Source organism: Amblyraja radiata, chromosome 8 (assembly GCF_010909765.2).
Source record: "Amblyraja radiata isolate CabotCenter1 chromosome 8, sAmbRad1.1.pri, whole genome shotgun sequence".
Taxonomy (NCBI): Eukaryota; Metazoa; Chordata; class Chondrichthyes; order Rajiformes; family Rajidae; genus Amblyraja; species Amblyraja radiata.
This window is the reverse complement of record NC_045963.1, coordinates 4,176,141-4,198,066: the sequence shown is the minus strand read 5'-3', so window position 1 is coordinate 4,198,066 and position 21,926 is coordinate 4,176,141. Positions and strand designations below refer to the sequence as shown.

At 42.7% G+C, this 21,926-nt stretch overlaps 2 protein-coding genes across 5 annotated transcripts in view; one reads left to right on the top strand and one right to left on the bottom strand.

Moving 5' to 3' along the window:
- zdhhc14 (zinc finger DHHC-type palmitoyltransferase 14) overlaps window positions 1-5,088 on the bottom strand; it is a 128,922-nt gene extending 123,834 nt beyond the window's left edge. For 2 of the 3 annotated variants that reach the window (XM_033025064.1, XM_033025065.1), the window contains exon 1: window positions 3,686-5,088. In XM_033025064.1, coding sequence (XP_032880955.1) covers window positions 3,686-3,912 — 227 coding nt within the window. In that variant the 5' untranslated portion in view covers window positions 3,913-5,088. The remainder of the gene's footprint in view (window positions 1-3,685) is intronic. The other variant, XM_033025063.1, reaches the window with a different exon arrangement.
- Window positions 5,089-5,426: 338 nt separating this feature from the next.
- On the top strand, window positions 5,427-21,494 carry tmem242 (transmembrane protein 242). Of its 2 annotated transcripts, none has more exons than XM_033025062.1 (5): window positions 5,427-5,476; window positions 6,666-6,798; window positions 8,839-8,939; window positions 14,946-15,083; window positions 21,219-21,494. In XM_033025062.1, exons 2-5 carry the CDS (start codon window positions 6,666-6,668, stop codon window positions 21,327-21,329), a joined length of 483 nt encoding a protein of 160 aa, XP_032880953.1. In that variant the 5' UTR covers window positions 5,427-5,476; the 3' UTR covers window positions 21,330-21,494. The 2 variants fall into 2 exon arrangements, with proteins under 2 accessions (XP_032880953.1, XP_032880952.1); XM_033025061.1 differs by lacking the exon at window positions 5,427-5,476 and adding an exon at window positions 5,515-5,716.
- Window positions 21,495-21,926: the final 432 nt, after the last annotated feature.

Below are 21,926 nucleotides of genomic sequence, written 5' to 3'. Positions count from 1 at the left end.
TTGTTGAGGTAGGAATTGATATGCACCATAACCAACCTCTCAAAGCTCTTCTTCACCACAGACGTTAGTGCTACCGGTCGATAGTCATTGAGTCACCTCAGTCTGCTTCAGCTTTTTGAGCTTTTAAAGCAGGTGACAACCTCAGAATGATTAATGAGTGGTTGAAGATGTCCGCAATAAGTCCAGCCAGTTGGTCCACACAGGTTTTGAGAACGTGACCAGGAATACCATCAGGTCCAGATGCTTTCAGAGGTTTCACCCTACTGAAGGCTCTTCTGACATTGGCCTCTGTGACTGAGACTGTCAAACCATGTATTCATTTCAGACACAATGGAAGCCTCCTCAGTTACTCCTGGCACTGTACTTGCTGTACCTGTGATTCTCCACGATCTCTTGGATTTCCCTGCTGTGGGAGATTCCCATACAATCGGTAGCTCCACTGCCATTGGGAGATTGCAGTGGAATGGCGCTAATCCATTTAAACAGACCAACAACGTCAGTTACTGCACTGATCTGTGTGGTTTCTTTTATTCAAATAGGTTCAGCACTGCTATATTTGATTCTTTGCTATTATGCTGCTTGCAAAATGTTACCACGTAAAAGCACGAGTATTGTATGCAGGATGAATCGAATGAGAATCAGTTGATTTTCTGGATCAGTAGGTTGAAGAGCAAACCAGGCACAGGCTATATATGGGTGACAGGAAAGGAGATAAATTAATCTCCTAAAATAAAAAGTTAGAGATAGGTGATAAGATAATCACTTTTTATATTAAGATCGGGAGTGATTTAATTCAATCTGAAACAAGATCCAAAATCTAAGCGGAACAAAGCATCAAGGTATGAGGCATGTGTTGGCTGCCAAGCTGGAAAACATCATTCAAAATGTCTGACCATGAACAGAACTTAGAGTGCATGTATTTCTCTTTAAAGGCATAACAATCCAACAGGAAAAGTGGTCTCACAAGAGAGATTAGTGGTACAGATCAATGGAAAATGCTTAAGGTGTTGCCAAAGTCCAATAAGACAGACCATTGGGAATATTCAGAATCTGGTAAAGCAGCAACCTGTTATTCAAGGGGGCAAGGTAGTGTAGCATAAGAAAATAACCTTGTGAGAGATATAAAAGCAAACTGCAAATGCTTCTATCGAGATGTTGAAAGAAAAAGATCACCAACAGTTAATGTTGGCTCCGTTTCAGAATGAGACAGCAGAAATTATACAGAGGAATGAGGAAATGGCAATAAAAATCAATATGTAATTTTATCAAGGAATGAGATAAAATAATTCTCAGAAATAGCCTTCATAAACAATAGCAGAGAAGGAAATGGGAGTATAAAAAACAAATTTCCATGATCCACATCCCAATGGTTTAGAAGAGATAGCTTTTGAGTTAATGGAGGTACTGAATATGGTCTTTTAAAATCCAATACAATTTGGAACCGTTCCCAAAATTGGTAAGCAAAAATGTAATCCACCTACTAAGGCACAAAGAGTAAATGAAGAACAAGTTATCCTAACATCAGGAGGGAGGAATATGCTAGAATTTGTTATTAAGGACAAGCTAAAAAGGCATACAAAATAATAATCGGATTGCAGCCAACCTGGATTAGAGTCAAACAACACTAAAACAGGCCGCACAGCCCACAGAGCATCCACCTACACACATTCAATTTTATTCAGCCTACATTCCATTAACTGTTCTGCACTCTACCACATCCACACACTCGGAACATTTTACTGACAAACCTGCATATATTTGGAATGCAGGAAGATAGATAGGCACGCTGTCACAAGGGGAAAATGCAAGCTCTATATAGACAACTCCCAAGCTTGGATGGAACTCAGATCACTGGTGTCAAGAGACAGCAGGTCTACCAGCTGCAACAATAGAAAGGAAAATCACACTTGACAAATCTCTGAGATTTCTAAGGTTTCAACAAGATAAAGGTGCCAATTGGATCGTTGGGCTTCCAGAACTTTGAGAGGAAAAAAAGCATTTTTTTTGTATACTGAAGAATGCAAAGTTTTGGTGTCCCAAGGCAAACGTTGTATGCTAATCAGGCTAGGAAGGCAAACAGTATGTTTGGTTAGAATGGAAGAGGATTTGAATGCACGGGTAAAGTTGCTGTAGGCGATAAAAAAGAGCCTTGGAATCATGTGCCTGGACCCAATCTTCCTACCTAAATATATATATTTACAATTAAGAGACTACAATGAAGATTCATCAGACTAGTGTCTAGAACTGGGAGATTGCTGAAACGGGATGAATTAGAAGCACTCACATAGTGATAAAAAGTCATAGCACAGAAAGAGGCTCTTCAACCCACTGAGTCCTTGCTAACCATAATCCACCCATTTACACTAAACTAAACCAATTTAATTGTCCCCATATTCCTAATAATTCCCCAGACACTATTAATCACATATACACCTCTCAGTTAAACATGCAACATTCTTATGTTGCTAAATAGATACAAGAATGCTGCCAAGGTGATTCAGGAAAGAGGGTGTTAAAGCTGGAAAGAGTGCAAGGAAGATTTATGAGGATGTTGCCAGGACTTGAGGGCCTGAGCTATATGGAGGTTGGACATTGACGGCAGACTAGGACATTGTTACTTGGAGCACTGGAGGATGAAGGGTGATCTTACTGGCATATAATGTCAAGGGGGGAATTGATCGGAAAGAGGGGCAACGTTATCACTGAGAGTGTGCTGGGTATATTGAATGAGCTGCCAGAGGCGTTAGTCGAGATAGATACTACATTTAAAAGACATTTGGACAGATACATGGATAGGAACGGTTTAGAGGGACATGGACACGTAGGGCTAGTGTAGATGGGTAGTCTTGGTTTGTAGGGAAAAGTGGGGCGGAAGTTAGACACAAAAAGCTGGAGTAACTCAGAGGGTCAGACAGCACCTCTGAAGAAAAGGAATATGTGACGTTTCGGGTGGAGACACTTCTTCAGACCTGTGTCTATCTCTGGTTTAAGCCAGCATCTAGTTTCTTCCTACAAGAGTGGGGCCGAAGGGCCTGTTTCTGTGCTGCTTAACTCTATGATTGAAACCAGAGGAATTTCTTCACATGAGGAGCGCATCTTCCGGGTTTTATTTCTCCCCTCGAGAACTGCAGACGCTCAGTTGCGATGCATCTCCAAGACGTTTTTTTCCCGATATCAAGAAAATCAATTCGAGCCTGGGACAAGAAATCGGCCACGTACCTAGTGCACGGCAGAGTTGGCACTCCTGCTTCTATTTCTAATGTCCCATCCTGAGACTGTTATGATTCTTTTTGAAATAAACTTATTTTCGTGAGAAACTGTTGAAATACAAATAAATGGGGGATTTTGGAAGTTTAAAATTTATGAGACCCCTCTTTTAAAATACGAAGAAGAAATTTGGGAAATTCTTATTCTTGCTCGATACAAGACTAGAAATTAGATACACTGGGAGAAACTATGCGGCGATGCCAGAAATTGATTCACGCTTTTCTCACCTTGCTGCATTTAATGCGCAACTCCAGCATTAAATTAACCACAATTCCCCCAAATCCTGGTTTCGCGATATTTGTCAAATTGAAACATTTACAACAAAAATCAAGTGAAATCTGAACATCTCCATTTCTTAATACGAAATTCAGACGTTGTATAACATAAATTAAAAACATTACGAATCAAAATTACTTACTCGAACGCAAAAAAGAATCCACTGGTGACCACGATCAAGGCAAGGGTTAGGTAGAAGACCCCTGTTTGACTGGCCATCATGATTCTGCCATCGCAGTAAAATTTATTTCTTCCTGGGAAAACTTCCCATTTCCTGTGCGGAATATTCTTCTTTTTAGGAGACTCCATAGGAGATGAACTCTGAGCGGCAATCTGACTGTATTCGCACTGTTTCATCGGGGATGGCATCAATGTGTGGAGTGTTGTATCTCACCCCAAAAGGACAATGACTAAAATCATGCAGATGTCGGGACAGTTGTTGAAAAAGCACAATAACATCCCAATATCGTATGTATGGGGCGTGCTTCACATTGTTGATCGATACGGACATTCATGCTTTTAAACATCCAGTGTTATTATGTGGTCGTATTTTGTTGATCTTCGGTCACAACTCTTGCAGTTTCTCGCAAATACGTTCCCGCTGTACAAATTATTTTAAACACAGCCACGTTTCCTTTTCCTGCCAGTCCAGTCGACACTTACACGATGGTAAACATTGCATTGAGAGACGCACCTGCGCCGTCCGAGTTCAAATGGCCAATTTTCACCCTAAAAGATAACGCCCATTGCTTGAATATTTCCCGAAAGTGATCTGTCACGCAAATATTCGGATTCACTAAAGACTTCCTTTTTATTAAAAGAAAACAAGTTCCACGTGGAATAGAAGAACAGTGAGGAAACCCTCGAAATCCCGAGTCTCCGGGGACTGAATCTTCGATGTTTACAAATGATTTCGCTGTTTCAACACGGACCTTTCTTTCACAATTCTGCACCCATGTGGTTGGTGCCCAGACGAGAGAGAAGATCGTTACTCCTCGGTTCCTCCTCTCACCCACCCACAGGGCGGCCTTGGCCGGTACACCTCTCGCCTTCTTCACACCCAATTCTCTCGAAGTTAATGAAGCAAATCATCGCTGAAACGGAAAAGAAAGGCGGATCGGGCGACGCTCAGCTGGGAGGGAGGGGGGATATAATATCGCCAGGCAGCCGCCACATTTCCCCAGGCGTAAATATTATGCGAAACGAAAAATGGCCCCTGAAGAACCACTGCTGCCGACTGAGTGGGGATGTCTTCATAGAGGGAGCCACGGTGCGGCCCAGCCCAGCCCGGCCCGGGAAGCCCTCACTCCACCTGACTGACCCACAAAACGGGAACCTCCAAATAACGCCTCAGCCACCCCCCTCCCACCACCCAAAAACAACAACGTTAAAAGCAGTTATAAGATATGGAGGGGTCCTCTCTCTCTCTCTCCCTGTCAGAAAATATCGATGCACACACGGGTGAGAGAGATGGAGGAGGAGGCAGGGAGGGAGGGAGGGCGCCCACTCGGCTGCTCCGACACGGCCGCAATGAGGAAGGGAAGGAGGCAAAGCCGCCGCCGCCGCCGCCTCACCACAACACGGCCGCGCGCTGCATTCTGGGAGCTGTAGTCTCACTCACCCGTCGCCGCCTGGCCCCGGACGCGCGGGGAAACTACGTGTCCCACAATGCAACGCGCCGACACACAAAGGGTCGGGACGTCAGACTTATTTCCGCCTTGCGTCACGTTTCCCCTCCTCCCCCCCGTAACCCTGACAACCTCCCACCCACACCCCTCCCCTTCCCTCTTCCTCCTCCCATGTCCTGGGCCTCCTCCACCAAAGATCTTATAGGCTCCTCTATAATCTTTGTCCTCCACTGTCAGAGTGAAGGCCCAACGCAAATTGGAGGAGCAGCACCTCATATTTCGCTTGGGCAGCTCACAACCCAGCGGTATGAACATTGACCTCTCTAACTCCAAATAACCCCTTGCATCCCCCCCACCCCCCTTCCCTCTCTCTCCATCCCCTTCCCCCTTCTAGTTCCCCAACTAGTTGCATTGGTCACAGATTCACAACAAAATGCTGGAGTAACTCAGCGGGACAGGCAGCATCTCTGGAGAGAAAGAATGGGTGATGTTTCAGTTGAGACCCTCCTTCAGTCAGGCGAGAGGGATTCGAGAGATATGGAAGGGTAAGGTGTGAAAATGTTTCACTGTCCTGATTAATTTTGCTGCTTGTATGCTTCATTGTCAGCTCCCTCTCAACTTCTTCTTGCGTATGGCGTGCACAGCCTAAAGTTGTAGGACAACTTGTACTATTTGATCTTATTTGTTTGTGCATGCCGGGTTGATTGCATTCGTCGAAACAGGGCGGACCACGTGAAGGCTGCAATCTTCCACTCCCCTCTCAGCTAACAATGAACCAATCTACATTTCCTTGATCATTGTTTGTGTCTAACTTCGACTTTTTTCTGTTGTTTTCACACCGTCCCCTTCCATATCTCGAGTCTTCCTCTCCCCTGACTCTCAGTCTGAAGGAGGGTCTCAAGCCAAAACTTCACCCATTCTTTCTCTCCAGAGATGCTGCCTGGCCCGCTGAGTTACTCCAGCTTTTTGTGTCTATCTTCGGTGTAAACCAGCATTTGCAGTTCCTTTCTACATAGTCCTTTAAGAGAATCAGACATGATTTCCATCAACACAGACTACATAGTTTCGACATTCACAGCGAGAAGTCTGAAATGCAGTCCTTTCCTATACATTCTGCTTCACATCATCTTGACAGCAATGATGAATACTGAGGATGAGGTTTGATTTGTCAGCGCTTCTCCAGGGAAGATCAAACTGGGAATTGTTAGATTATGTTTATTACAAACCGACTGCATAAATAGTCAAAATGTGTGGAAAGAAACTGCAGATGCTGGTTTACACCGAAAATAGACACAAAATGCTGGAGTAACTCAGCTGGACAGGCATCTCTAGTCTCGACCCAAAACGTCACCGAGTCTGAAGAAGGGCCTCAACCCGAAACGTCACTCATTCCTTCTGTCCTGAAATGCTGCCTGTCCAGCTGAGTTCCTCCAGCATTTTGTGTCTATCTTCTGCATAAATAGTCAAGGCTGGTTTTATTTGATATTGACATAGATGGGAACTCACAAAAATACAGCTTGTTGTTCTGGAGAGATGAAAACTGAACGTGTTGCCAGAGATCCCGAGCTGGAGGCCTGCAACAAGTCACCTGAGTCCAGTGATGAAAACAAAGTACAAATGATTAAAGGTATTTATAGCTTATTATTTAAGTGACCAACCTTAATTAGTTTATTTTATCCTAAATTACTTATTATCCTCACATATACTGAAAAGTCCAAAGTACCCATGTTGTCACCCCAATAACATTTAAAATCTGTTCCACTTTTGCTTATGGCTGTTGTTTACCTGCTGTTCGGTTTCTAAAATTCATACTGCTGTTCGGTTCTAAAATTCAGTTCGGCTCCAGACTGCTGTTCGGTTCCTGCTGTTCTAATTTCTCACCAATACTTCTCAGCAGGATCGTATGGCATCTTTCTTAGATGGTCACAAAATGCTGGAGCAACTCAGGGGAACAGGCAGCATTTCTGGATAGAAGGAAGATAGAGTTACTCCAATTTTTTGTGTCTACAGTGTAAACCAGCATCTGCAGTTCCTTCCTACACAAGATTACATTCAAATTACCTGTCTATGATTCAATTTTACAAATTAGGATCTCATTGAGTACTTTCTTCACACATTTTCTTTTTACCTCCCCTTTTTTCACACACTATAAATTGTGGATACCATCACAAAATGCTTACCAACTTAAATATAACCCTCTTGTCAGAACTTGATGCATTTCTGCTTATGTCCTCATTGGGAATTTAATTGATCAAGAAAGTACACACATAAAATCTTAGAATTATGATTCCAACTTCCTTCAACCCATCACACCACTTTCCTCTTTTATACTTTTATTCTTCTGTATATAATTAGGATGATTGAAGTGCCACATTATCACTGTTCAAGGGTTTACAGTACATTAATTTGAGTTATTTTGCTCACTTCTTCACATTTTAGAACACAGAAGAACACTCTAAGTTGTTTTGAAACACTCTTTGAACCTAAGAGTATGTAATCTGTTTTATAATTCAATAATAGCTTTGCCAAATGTATCCCTTTTTTTTGTACCCTGGACAACTCGGTAAGAAGTCTTGTTTCAGCCAAGTCTTATTATATCAATGAGACAGTATATGCCCCCAGTCTCCAGCTTATTAACCTTATTTACTGTGATCCACGCATTAACACAAATCTACTCATTTTTTTTGTGCTTCACATTTCTCTCATATCTCTAAAGCGGCAGCGAGCAGGTAGGTAGGCGGGTGGGCAGAGCAGGGCGGGGGACGGACGAAGCGGCAGCAGCGGGTGGGCAGGGACGGGCCAAGCGGCGGCTGAGCTAGAGTGGGCGGAGGGAGGGAGAGTCGGGTTGCAGGGTGGCTGAGCAGTTTGCGCACACACACACACACACACACACACACACACACACACACCCACCCACCCCCCCCATCCCAAATTGGTCCAATCGTCAGGTCAACGGGATCTGAACCACAGCTAACAATGAATGACCTGTGGAGGAAGGAACTGCAAATGCTGCTTTTTATGGAGGGAGGGAGGGAGTGATTGAGGGTAGGGGAAAGGAGAGGGAGGGAGAGGTGAGGGAGGGATTGGGGGAGGGGAGGAAGCGAGGGGAAAGATCCTGGGGAGGTGAGGAGGTTGAGTGGGGGGGATTGAGGGAGAGGAAGGGGTAGGGAAGAAGAGGGGGTAAAGTGGGGGGGGGGGTAAGGAGAGTGGGGGAGGAGGGGGAATAGGAGAGGTGGGGGATAGAGGGAGAGGAAGGCAGTAGGGGAGGTCAGGAGGGATAGTGGGGGGGATAGGGCGAGGTTAGGAGGGGGGTAGGGAGGGGAGAGGAGTTATGGAGGGAGGGAGGGAGTGTGAGGGTAGGGGAAAGGGGAGGGAGAGGTGAGGCAGGGATTGTGGGAGGGAGGAGGAGAGGGGAAAGAAGAGGGAGGGTGAAGAGGAGGGGGAGGGATGAGGGGAAATGAGCCGTGCCTGCGCAGTTGGGGGCTATGGGTGAGTGGTGGAATATTGCATTGGGGGGGACGGGTTGCATTGGGAGAACGGGTGAGGGGTGGAATATTGCATTGGGGAACGGATTGCGTTGGGGGACCAGGGCTCCCATGTGACAGGGACCCAACGGGTCCCACTTATGACAATAAAACACTTTTGACTCTCTTGAATATTTTGTCAGGTGGTCTGTTCCTTGGTACTGTAGCTACAGTGGGAATGCTAGCAGGTTTTGGCACAATGCTTGCGATGGCTAAAAAGAAAAGTCCTGGATGGTTTCATAAGGTAGGTGGAGCAGCAAGTTCCTATGTTAACATTCTACAAATTTTAACATAGTTACTGTAGGATCAATGACTAACCTGGCGGTGACTCAGTCCATTGAGTTTTCACTAAGCTTAATTGAGTAAATAATCGATTTGTCTACATTTGTAGGAGTTTTGAACTTCGTCCTGGGGTGTTGGCATTACTGACAGAATTTATTACCTACGTCAAATTGCCTTTGACTTGTCTAGAGCCACTTAGAGTCATACAGTGTGGAAACAGGCCCAACTTGCCCAAACCAACCAACATATTCTTTCTACATTAGTCCCACTCTACTGCGATTGGACACTCTCCCTCTAAACCTGTCCTATCCATGTACCTGTCTAATTGCTTCTTAAAACTTGTGATAGTCCCTGCATCAGCTGCTTCTTCTGTCAGCTCATTCCACATACCCACCACCTTTTGTGTGAAAAAACTAATACCTATGACCTCTGGTTCTCGATTACCCAGATTTTGGGCAAGAGATTCTGTGCGTCTACCCAATCTATTCCTCTCGTGATTTGAAAAGATGAAGATCATCCCTTGTCCTCCTGCACACCAGGGAATAGAGTCCCACCCTGCTCAACCTCCCCCTATAGCTCTGACCCTCGAATCCTGGCAACATCCTTGTAAATCTTCTCTGTGCCCTTTCCAACTTAACATCTTTCCAGAACTGTCCAGAACTGAACACAATTACTCTAAATGTGGCCTCACCAACATCTTATATAACTGCAACATGACCTCCCAACTTCTATACTTAATACTCGGACTTAATGAAGGCTAATGTGCCAAAAGCCTTTTTGACCACCACATCTACCTTCAAAGAACAATGTAACTGCACTCCTAGATCCCTCTCTTCTACAACACTTCCCAGAGCCCTACTGGTACTGTAGGTCCTGCCCATGTTAGGCTTTCCAAAATGTAACCCCTCACATTTCTCTGTAATAAATTCCAAAACATTCCTCAGCCCACATGGCCAACCGATCAAAATCCTGCTGCAATTTTTGACAACCATCTTCACTATCTGCAATACCACCCACTTGTGTGCCAGACAGTAGATATAAGGAAGGTAGACAACAAATGGAGAGAAGGAATTGGTGACGTTTCGGGTCGAGACCCTTCTTCAGACACGAAACGTTGCCAATTCCTTCTCTCCATAGATGCTGCCTCACCCGCTGAGTTTCTCCAGCATTTTTTGTCTACCTTTGATTTCTCCAGCAACTGCAGTTCTTTCTTAAACAGTAGATATAAGGAAATGCATATGCTGGTTTGAAAAACAAAAAGAGTTCTTGGATTTAAACTCAATGATGATGAATGGATAGTCCAATACTGGATACTGTGCAGCTCCAAAAGTAATATGTAAGTAGTGAGATAGTCTGAATATGGCTTCCAACCCAGAAATGTCACCTATCCATGTTTTCCATAGATGCTTCCTGACCTGCTGAGTTACTCCAGCACTTTCTATTTTTATTTTAGATTTTCAGAATCTCTAATATTTTCATTTTTGTTTTATTATCAAATGATTTTTACCTTACAATTCCAAAAATAATTTTTATTTCTTGATTAAATTTGAAATTCCCCAATTACTTTGCTGGAATTTGGACCTTCCTTTCTGAACATTTGTCCAAACTTCTGGAATTCACATCCAATAACAAACACTATGCTGTTGAGTTTTATGAGGAAGGATTAATGAGGATGTTTAATGAGGAAGGATTAGTTAGCGATCTTGTTGTGCAAGGTCCCTTGGGCAACAGTGACCATAATATGGTGGAATTCTGCAATAGGATGGAGAGTGACACGGTTAATTCAGAGACTTGGGTCCTGAGCTTAAAGACAGGAGACTTTGAAGGTATGACGGGAATTGGCTAGGATAGACTGGCAAATTATACTAAAAGGGTTGACAGTGGAGATGCAATGATGAAGATTTAATGACCGCATGGATGAACTCCAGAAATTGTTCATCTCTGTCTGGCAAAAAAATAAAACTGGGAGGCTGACGAGGGAAGTCAAGGATAGTATTAAAGCCAAGGAAGAGGCATATAAATTGGCCAGAAGAAGCGGCAAACCAGAGGACCGGGAGAAATTTAGAACTCAACAGAGGACAACAAAGAAGGCTTGCGGGAAATATAAAAACAGACTGTAAAAGTTTCTTTAGGTATGAAAAAAGGTAAAGATTAGTGATGACGAATGTAGGTCCCTTACAGTCAGAGACAGGTGAATTTATATTGGGAAACGAGGAAATGGCAGAACAGTTAAATGAGTACCCTGGTTCTGTCTTCACTAAGGAAGACACAAACAATCTCCCAGAAATACGAGGGGACCGAGGATCTAGTGGGAGGGAGGAACTGAAGGGTAGTCAGAAAATGGTGTTAGGTAAACTGTTGGGACTGAAGGCAGATAAATCCTCAGGGCCTGATGGTCTGCATCCCAGAGTACTCAAGGAGGTGGCTCTAGAAATTGTGGATGACTCTGGATCAGTTCCTGTGGACTGGAGGGTAGCCAATGTAACTCCACTTTTTGTGGAGTTACATTGGATTATGGACCAGTTAGCCTTACATTGGTAGTGGGGAAGATGCAGGAGTCGATTATTAAAGATGTTATAGCAGCGCATTTGGAAAGCAGTGACTGGATCGGTCAGCATGGATTTATGATGGGGAAATCATGCTTGACTAATATTTTGGAATTTTTTGAGGATGTAACAAGTAGAATGGATAAGGGAGAGCCAGTGGATGTGGTGTATCTGGACTTTCAAAAAGCCTTTGACAAGGTCCCACACAAGAGATTAGTGTGCAAAATTAATCTCTAAATTTAATTAGAGATTAGTGAGCACATGATATTGGGGGTAGGGTATTGACATAGATAGAGAACTGGTTGGCAGACAGGAAGCAAAGAGTAGGAATTAGCGGGTCCTTTTCAGAAAAAATAGGCAGTGACTAGTGGGGTGCCGCAAGGCTCGGTGCTGGGACTCCAGTTGTTTACAGTATATATTAACGATTTAGATGAGGGAATTAAATGTAACATCTCTAAGTTTGCGGATGACACAAAGCTGGGTTGCAGTGTGAGCTAAGAGGAAGATGCTATGAGACTGCAGGATGACTTAGATAGGTTGGGTGATGGGCAGATGCATGGCAGATGCAGTATAATGTGGATAAATGGGAGGTTATCCATTTTGTTGACAAGAACAGGAAGGTAGATTATTGTCTGAATGGTGTCAGATTAGGAAAAGGGGAGGTGCAATGAGACCTGGATGTGCTTACTGAAAGTAAGCAAGCAGGTACAGCAGGCAGTGAAGAAAGTCAGTGGCATGTTGGCCTTCATTGCGAGAGGATTTGAGTTTAGGCGCAAGGAGGTCCTACAGCAGTTTTACAGGGCCCTGGTGAGACCGCACCTGGAGTATTTTGTGCAATTTTGGTCTCCTAATTTGAGGAAGGACATTATCGCTATTGAGGGAGTGCAGCGTAGGTTCACCATGTTAATTCCCAGGATGGCGGAACTGGCATATGATGAAAGAATGGGTCGACTGGGGTTATGTTCGCTGGAATTTAGAAAGATTAGAGGGGATCTTATAGAAACATATAAAATTCTTAGAGGACTGACATGGATAGAGAAGTGGTTGGCAGACAGGAAACAAAGAGTAGGGATTAACGGGTCCCTTTCAGAATGGCAGGCAGTGACTAGTGGGGTACCGCAAGGCTCGGTGCTGGGACCGCAGATATTTACAATATACATCAATGATTTGGTTGAAGGGATTCAAAGTAACATTAGCAAATTTGCAGATGACACAAAGCTGGGTGGCAGTGGAAACTGTGAGGAGGATGCTATGAGAATGCAGGGTGACTTGGACAGGTTGGGGGAGTGGGCAGATGCATGGCAGATGAAATTTAATACGGATAAACTTATTATCCACTTTGGTAGCAAAAACAGGAAGGCAGATTACTATCTAAATGGCGTCAAGTTGGGAAAAGGGGAAGTACAACGGGATCTGGGGGACCTTGTACATCAGTCTATGAAAGTAAGCATGCAGGTACAGCAGGCAGTGAAGAAAGCGAATGGCATGTTGGCCTTTATAACAAGAGGAATTGAATATTGGAGCAATGAGGTCCTTCTGTAGTTGTACAGAGCCTTAGTGAGACCACACCTGGAGTATTGTGTGCAGGTTTGGTCCTCTATTTGAGGAAGGACATTCTTGCTATTGAGGGAGTGCAGCGTAGGTTTACAAGGTTAATTCCCGGGATGGCGGGACTGTCATCTGCTGAGAGAATGGAGCAGCTGGGCTTGTACACTCTGGAGTTTAGAAGGATGAGAGGAGATCTCATTGAAACATATAAGATTGTTAAGGGCTTGGACACGCTAGAGGCAGGAAGCATGTTCCCGATGTTGGGGGAGTCCAGAACCAGGGGCCACAGCTGAAGAATAAGGAATAAGCCATTTAGAACGGAGACCAGGAAACACTTTTTTTCACAGAGAACGGTGAGTCTGTGGAATTCTCTGCCTCAGAGGGCGGTGGTGGCGGGTTCTCTGGATGCTTTCAAGAGAGAACTAGATAGGCTCTTAAAAATAGCGGAGTCAGGGGATATGGGGAGAAGGCAGGAACGGGGTACTGATTGGGGATGATCAGCCATGATCACATTGAATGGTGATGCTGGCTCGAAGGGCCAAATGGCCTACTCCTGCACCTATTGTTTATTGTCAAGTCAAGTCAAACGAGTTTATTGTCATGTGTCCCTGATAGGACAATGAAATTCTTGCTTTGCTTCAGCACAACAGAACATAGTAGGCATTGACTACAAAACAGATCAGTGTGTCCATATACCATTATATAAATATATACACACATGAATAAATAAACTGATAAAATGCAAATAACAGATAATGAGCTATTAATGTTCAGAGTTTTGTCCGAGCCAAGTTTAATAGCCTGATGGCTGTGGGGAAGTAGCCATGCCTGAACCTGGTCGTTGCTGTCTTCAGGCTCCTGTACCTTCTACCTGAAGGTAGCGGGTGTCTATTGTCTATTGACTGGACAGGGTAGATACAGGAAACATTTTCCCGAAGTTGGTGGAGTCCAGAACCAGGGGTCACAGTTTAAGAATAAGGGGTATGCCGTTTAGGACTGAGATGAGGGAAAACCTTTTCACTCAGAGAGTTGTGAATCTGGAATTCTGTACCACAGAAGGCAGTGGAGGCCAATTCACTGGATGTTTTCAAGAGATAATTGGAATTAGCTCTTTGGGCTAAGGGAATCAAGGGATATGGGGGAAAAAGCCGGAACGGGGCACTGATTTTGGATGATCAGCCATGGTCATATTGAATGGCTGTGCTGGCTCGAAAGGCCGAATGACCTACTCCTGCACCTATTTTCTATGTTATCTCTTTGAAGCATAACATATTTCACCTTGTGCAATTCCCATCCCCATATTTTCTTTTTTTATTAGCTGCCTTCTTGAAGCAGTGCTTTCTGTAATAACATCTGTCAAATATACTTCACTCCAGCCTATTTTAAAAAATGTATTCCTATATTCTTGTTAGTGGACTCTTATTTTTCTTCCTACTCTTCATGCAAGGAACTTTGAAGCACCATTAAATTTGCCATTTATTGATGTGAACCTCTCTCTGTCTGTCGCTGTAACTTTCCTCATTTATCTGCTCCATAACTAATAATCTTCTGCAATTGGTGAAGATGTGTCAGCTGGTGCCTTTCAAAATTTGAAAAGCCCAACCTTTTCCAATCTTGCCTTGTGACTCTGATTTCTGACACCAGCCTCATTGTCCTTGCTTGTATGCCCAGGGACTTGAAGCTAGGTTTGATATATATAATTGAAAATAAGTTTTGTTTTTGTTTCAGATGAAACCTTCCAAATCTGACTTGCATTAACTGATTTAATGTGCACAATGGTCAAACACAAGTATTTCATTGTAAGTGAAATGTTTTGAATTGGTCTGAGATGTGATGCAAGTGAAAACCGTTCGTGTTTTTTCCTTCTATTCCAGGGGATGGCAGCATCCATTGCAGTTCCCGAGAATGGCGCGTCACTTGCACTGAAGGCCCTGGGCTGGGGCTCTCTCTATGCTTGGTGCGGGGTTGGTTTGATTAGCCTAACGATCTGGAAAACTGTAGGAGCCCACAGTGTAAGTATTTAATCTCATACTGCTTGCCAGAATCACCAGTCACTGAAACTGTACTGTTATGCAATTCGTCAGCTGTTTTCAGAATATCACGTTTTTATTTATAATTGGAACAGCGATTTCCAGTCTCAAGACTCCTCTGTGATTAAAACGACAGGGCAGTTGAGGTGCCGGGTGACGAGGGAATGGAAGCTGCCTCGAGCTAGTTTCAATACATTTATCTGAGCAAAGACAGATCTTGATTTAAAAAAATATATATTTTTGGTGAAAAGTCCAGCAAAGGATTTAATTGTACAAATTTGTATTAGGTTAGTGTATGGAGAAAGCATTGGCAGCAGCATTGGGGAACCCCTGGCAGCCAATAGCAATGACAGAACTGACAAAATAAAACCAAATCAAATGCTGGAGGAACTCCTCGGGTTAAGAAGCATATGCAAGCAGAGGAGGGGAAGAGAGAAATTGTCCATATTTTGGGTTGCGACACTCCATCGGAACTTCATGCTGTCCAACCATCTGAGTTCCTCCAGCAGTTGTTGTTTTTTTGTTTCAGATTCCAATATCTGTAGTCTCTCGTGGTCATCTTGGTGGAAGTGACCACCAATTTGCTTGATTTATTTGCCTGAGTGAACGTTCAGGAGCCTTGAGTTCAAATCAGGGATTGGTAGCTAGGAAAATTGAATTCAGATAATTAAATCTGGAATAATAAATCAATTGTCAGCAATTAAGTGGATTATTGTTAATCTCATAGAAATATAGAAAATAGGTGCAGGAGTAGGCCATTCGGCTCTTCGAGCCTGCACCGCCATTCAATATGATCATGGCTGATCATCCAACTCAGTATCCCGTACCTGCCTTCTCTCCATACCCCCTGATCCCTTTAGCCACAAGGGCCACATCTAACTCCCTCTTAAATATCGCCAATGAACCGGCCTCAACTACTTTCTGTGGCAGAGAATTCCACAGATTCACCACTCTCTGTGTGAATTTTTTTTTTCTCATCTCGGTCCTAAAAGACTTCCCCCTTATCCTTAAACTGTGACCTCTTGTTCTGGACTTCCCTAACATCGGGAACAATCTTCCTGCATTAAGAATTTTGTACGTTTCTATAAGATCCCCCCTCAATCTTCTAAATTCTAGCAAGTAAAAGCCGAGTCTATCCAGTCTTTCTTCATCTGGTGCATTTGGGTAGTAAACCAGCCCCCTTTGTCCGTCTTTGGCTACATCCGACTCCAAACCCACAACAACCTAATTGATTCTCAATATTCATCTTAAGTGATCTGTCAAGCCATACCATTTTATCAAAATCACCACACAATGTTGCAGTGGCTCAGGAAGATGGATCACCAACATATTGGGGATAACCAAGGACAGGCAATAAATCAATAAATCTGAAATACCCAACTCCCAAAAATGAATAGTTAAAAAAAAATGAAGGTATGAACTAGCTAAAAGCTATAAAGATTAAAATGGATTTGAAAGTGAGGAGCATAAAATTCTGAATTGTATTTGGTTAAGCCCCTCACAATCAAGGATGACTTGTACTGGTTTTATGGATTCTGAGTTGGCTAATAAGGCCATTGTGTAAACTGCTAAAGGGGCTGTCCCACTGTACGAGCTAATTCAAGAGCTCTTCTGAGTTAAAAAAAAAATCAAACTCGTGGTAAGCACGTAGAATGTACGTTGCGGGTATGTCAGAGCTCGGGACGCCTCATAGCAGTTCGTAACGCTAACGGCAGGTACTCGGGGAAACGTGGTAAGCTCGGGAAGACTCGTGAAGCTTTTTCAACATGTTGAAAAAATGTCCACGAGAGCCCCGAGTACCTACGAGCGGCCATTACCGTAATTCTCCGAGTTCGAATCAGGGCAAACTCGGGAGAACTCTTGAATTAGCTCGTACAGTGGGACATCCCCATAACTCTTCTGCTGGTAGGGCAGGAGGTGATTGACTGTCTTTGATTATGTTTGCTGCTTTTCTGAGGCAGCATGAGGTGTAGATGGAGTCAATGTTGAGAAGTCAGGTCTGTGTGATGGACTGGGCTACATCTACAATTTCTTGCAGTCCGAATAGTCGAAAACCAATCTGTGGTGCAACCTGACAGTATGCTTTCTATGATGCATCTGCAGAAGTTTTTAGAGTCATTGGAGACAAGTTAAATTTCCCCGGTCTCCTCAAGAAATAGAGGTGTTGGTGTGCTGCCTTAGCTGTCACATCAGTGTGTCTGGTCCACAACAGATCAATGGCATTAACACCAAGGAACTTGAAGCTCTCAACCATTTCCACTTCGATACCTTTGATGCTGATTGGGGCACGTACTCCAACACGCTTTCTGAGGTTGATCTTGCTAAGGGAGAGGTTATTGCCCTGGCACTATGTTACTAGGTTCTCTCTCGCTTCCTAATGTAATCCGTCTCGTCATTGTTTGTGATTCAGCACAACAAACCTGTAGATGGAGTTGTAGCGAATTTGGCTGTGCAGTTGTGACTATAGGGAGTATAGTAGAGGACTGAGAATGCATCCTTGTAGAGCACCAGTGTTGGGAATTATTGTGGAGCAGATGTCGTCACCTAACCTCACTGAATGTGGCCAGCGGGTCAAAGTCGTGGATCCAAAGGCTGATGGAGCTGATTCCCAAGTCCAGGAGTTTGGAGATGAGTTTGGATGAGATTATGGTGTTGAAGGCAGAGCTAGAGTTGATAAACATGAATCTAATATAGTAGTCGTGTTGTCTCTGTGTTCCAGTGATGAGTTAAGGGCCAGAGAGCTGGCTTTGTGGACCTGTTGAGACAGTAAGCAATGGCAGTGGATCAAGGCTGGATGGGAGGCTAAATTTAAGGTGCGCCATCACCATTCTCTCAAAGCACATCATGATGGTTGATGTTAGAGCCTCTGGACAACAGTCATTGAGGCAAGCTACCTTACCTTTCTTTGGTACCATAGTAGTCGTCTCCCTGAAGGTAGTGGGGACTTTAGAATGAAGCCGTGAGAGGCTTGAAATGTCTGTGAATACCTCTGCCAGCTGATCCGCTCGGGTCCTGAGGACACGGCTATGTTCTCCATCTGGACAAGTTGCATCTGCCACAGTAACCGTTGATACAGGCGGACCCGGGACGGGCGAGGTGGGCTCAAAGCGGGTGTAGAATGCATTGAGTTCATCTGGAAGGGACCCGTTGTTGCCAGCGATACTGCCCACCTTCGGTTTATAGTCAGTTATAGCGGACAAGCCTCAACACAATCTACGGGTATCCCTTTTATTCCCACATGGCATCCTTAATTCCAATAATTGATTGCCGACTATGCAAAGTTTAAAGGCAAAAATAATATCACTCCTGGATTTCAGGGCCATGGTGGTTACCTGTAAGAACCCATTTATATACAAGAGGATATCAGAAAAGACTTGCATTGCTAGTATTGCATTGCCATTACTAAGGTGGTGCATTGGTAGAGTTGCTACCTTTACAGCGCCTGAGATCTGTGTTCAATCCTATCTATGGGTACTGTGCATATGGAGTTTGTATGTTCTCCCTGTGACCTGCGTGGGTTATCTCCGGGTGCATTTCAGATGTGCTACCTAAACACCTCTTTCTGTTTTGAGTCAGTTAATAGGAATTTTTAATTTCAATTTGTTATTAGAGTTGTGAGGATAGAGTTTAGAAAATTGACCTTTATATACATTTGTATGGGCATAATTAAATGTATATTACCGCATCTTTCCAGAGAAATGTCAGATACTTTTTTAAGATGCAATGCATCAAAAGTGTAAGACAGTAGCATTAGTTGTGGAATGTGTCATTACAGTTACATTAGACTGAACAATCTCTTAGGCCATTATGGTTAAGGATTAGGTGACTGAAATCAGTAATGGAATGATTCGCCAGACCTGGGGCACTCCATCTACAAAAGTTGAATCCCAAGCTAAGAAAGAGGCAACTGTATGGATTTTGTGAACACTGCCAACTCTTTGATTGTAAAATAATCAAAAACTCACCTTGCACTGATTCACCTGTCAAGAATAGCTGGGAACTCTGGGTTCAAGCTCTGTCGAGAGCAACAGGCCTTTCCCACAGCAATGCTGCTGGAGCATCCGTCAAATGTTCATCAGGCTAGGGGCATGGTATTGCTAGAACGTGTTGCTACAGGAGAGAGGGAGGTGTGGAGTAGGAGACAAGATTTATAATTGACAATTGTTTCAATTTATGATCATTTGTATTTTTAATAACATCAACATTTTTAACTAAAATGAATTTCCAATTAATTCATTTCTGTTCTGTTCTCAATCTGTCTCAACTATGAAATATAACCCACTTTTTTGTCAAAATGAATAATCAGCCTCACTATTGGTATTGTGACACAAATTTAAGGAAGAAAATAAATCAAGTGGAATCTTTGATCTTTCCAACCATTCATTATTTCAAAGTACATAATTGCAAACATAAAAATCCAGTAAAGGAATACCTAGCTTCCTACAATAGGAAAGGAATTGTAAATTATATCAAGAAGTTGTTGGGGAAAATGAAATATTTATCTGATCACATGTAATGCTTTTTAAACTGTGATGTCCAACTGATGTAGAGACATGCTACATGTTATGATGACATTTGTAGGATTGCATCAAAAGGTGGCATAGAGGCGGAGCAGTAGAGTTGCTGTCATTCAGCGCCAGAGACCAGAGTTCCATCCTGACTATGGGTGCTGTCTGCATGGAGTTTGTACATTTTCCCTGTGACCGCGTGGGTTTTCTCTGGGTGCTCGGGTTTCCTCCCACATTCCAAAGACCTGATTTGTAGGTTTATTGGCTTCTGTATATTGCCCCTATTGTTTAGGACGCAAATCTGGAATAACATGGAACTAGTGTACGAGTGATCATTGGTAGGTGTGACCTCGATGAGCTGTGATCCGCCGGGTATCTCTCTGAACTAAAAGGCTGTACCAGGCAATGGTTCATCTAAGAATTAGTTTTCTCATCAGACATCTGGCTCAGGCATTATTGCACATTCAAATACATTTGTTACAGCCAATAACATGTTATAACTAACAATGAAAATATCCATCAGATGTTGCATTCAAAACTACTGCTCAGCCTTCTCTAGCCTCATTTACTTTGTGCAAATACTTTCGTGAGAAGGATAAAGGTTTTAAAGTTCAATATCCCAATCAACATTGGAACAAAAATTCATATAACCAGATAGTTATTACTAATTAGATGTCATTTTTTGTATTTTATGAATTCAAGTGCATGTGTATGGTGTGTGATCTAAACAACCTCATAACTTGTTGATATTATGGAAGGAATATTTTCAGCAAAATGGCTGTCCATCTTCTTGGGAACCAATTAATCTTCTTAATGACAAGTTCCTCCTCACTGTTTCACTCGGCATGTAATCAAAAGATAAGACTCAAAATTGGACACTTGCCAAATGTTAACATGATTTGGCAAAGTTTCAGATGAACCAATTGAATTGGTTTCGAGACCCTTGAAGTAAGGAATTGAAAGATAAAAACAATTCCCTTTGCAGCGTCTTATTCCACAATGTGCCTATTTCCAGAACCGCACTGGGACAAGATTTGACATAATGTCGTTAAGTTTAGAATTTTAATACAATACCTAATTTGTAAATTATTGTAAATCGATATTCTTAACTTCTGGTTTTAAATATTGGCAGATTATTGTTGCAGAATTAATAACAACCTTACTATTTTTCTTAACAGAGCAAATCTGATTCTAATCCAATGAATCATCTTCAAATAGATTGTCGTTTATCGTGAGAGATTTCCTCAGTTGAATTTGTGTTGATTAGTAATGCACAGATTTTTGAGCACTTATTTATGGTATTTATATAACTCTGTAAATGGACGTCCACGATTATTATTGATAATTTTAGCATCACATGTAACATGAAGAAACAATTTTATAGATTTCTGGAGCTATTCCGAGAACAATGTAAGCCATTCTGAAATGTAACTACACAGTTATTGACTCAGAATATTTCTGAACCAAATGGATTTCACACATTTGCAAAAACTGAAGAGTCCCTTTTAATAGAAAATATAAATACCTTTAGTAAAAACTGATTATTACTGGTGCAAATAATTTTTTTTTGTTCCCACAAATCTCTCTTCTCCCAACTCCTCTTTTGCAGTTGACGGAATTCAGAGAAAAGATGCAAACAATATTCCCTGAAATTCCAAAAAGCACAGATGTGGAGGTTGCTGAGCACTTCAGTTGGGAAAGCCTGTTCAAGTCAAAGTAATCGGATGCTGATTAAACTGAACAGTCAGAACTGTGATCCCACTAGCTGGCCAGCTAAAGAAATAAGTCATTTTGCATCTTCTATGAATTCTGGAACATTATTCTGCTGACTTAAAAAAAATGTTCAAAATAAGCTGTAAACGAGAATAAAATCCTTTAAATTATGCGTTTCCTGGTTCTCACCTGTTCTGCAGGCTACAGCTGATTCAATTGAAAACGTTATCTCCACACACTCCAAAAGCCATTCCAACACATGGCACAGGCGGGAACTGTTGATTAATTGTTGATTTCCACATGCATACTTTTCAACAGGGGTTTCCGGCATATTTATTGTTGCATTTCTTTATTTCCTCATACTCAAAATGCCTTCGAGCCACTCCATCCCTCTGAGTAAATGGAAATTAAATAAATGAATGTAAATGTCAGGAATTGCCCTCAGAAGTCACAAACTTAAACTGTGAAAATAACATGTTTCTATGTTTCTAACAACTTGTTCATGTGACACTGCAATGCATCAGTGCAAATCCGAAGTTCTCTGGTATTTTCACAGTTTGTAAATTTGGGATTCACTGATTTCTGTTAAATACACATGAAACTG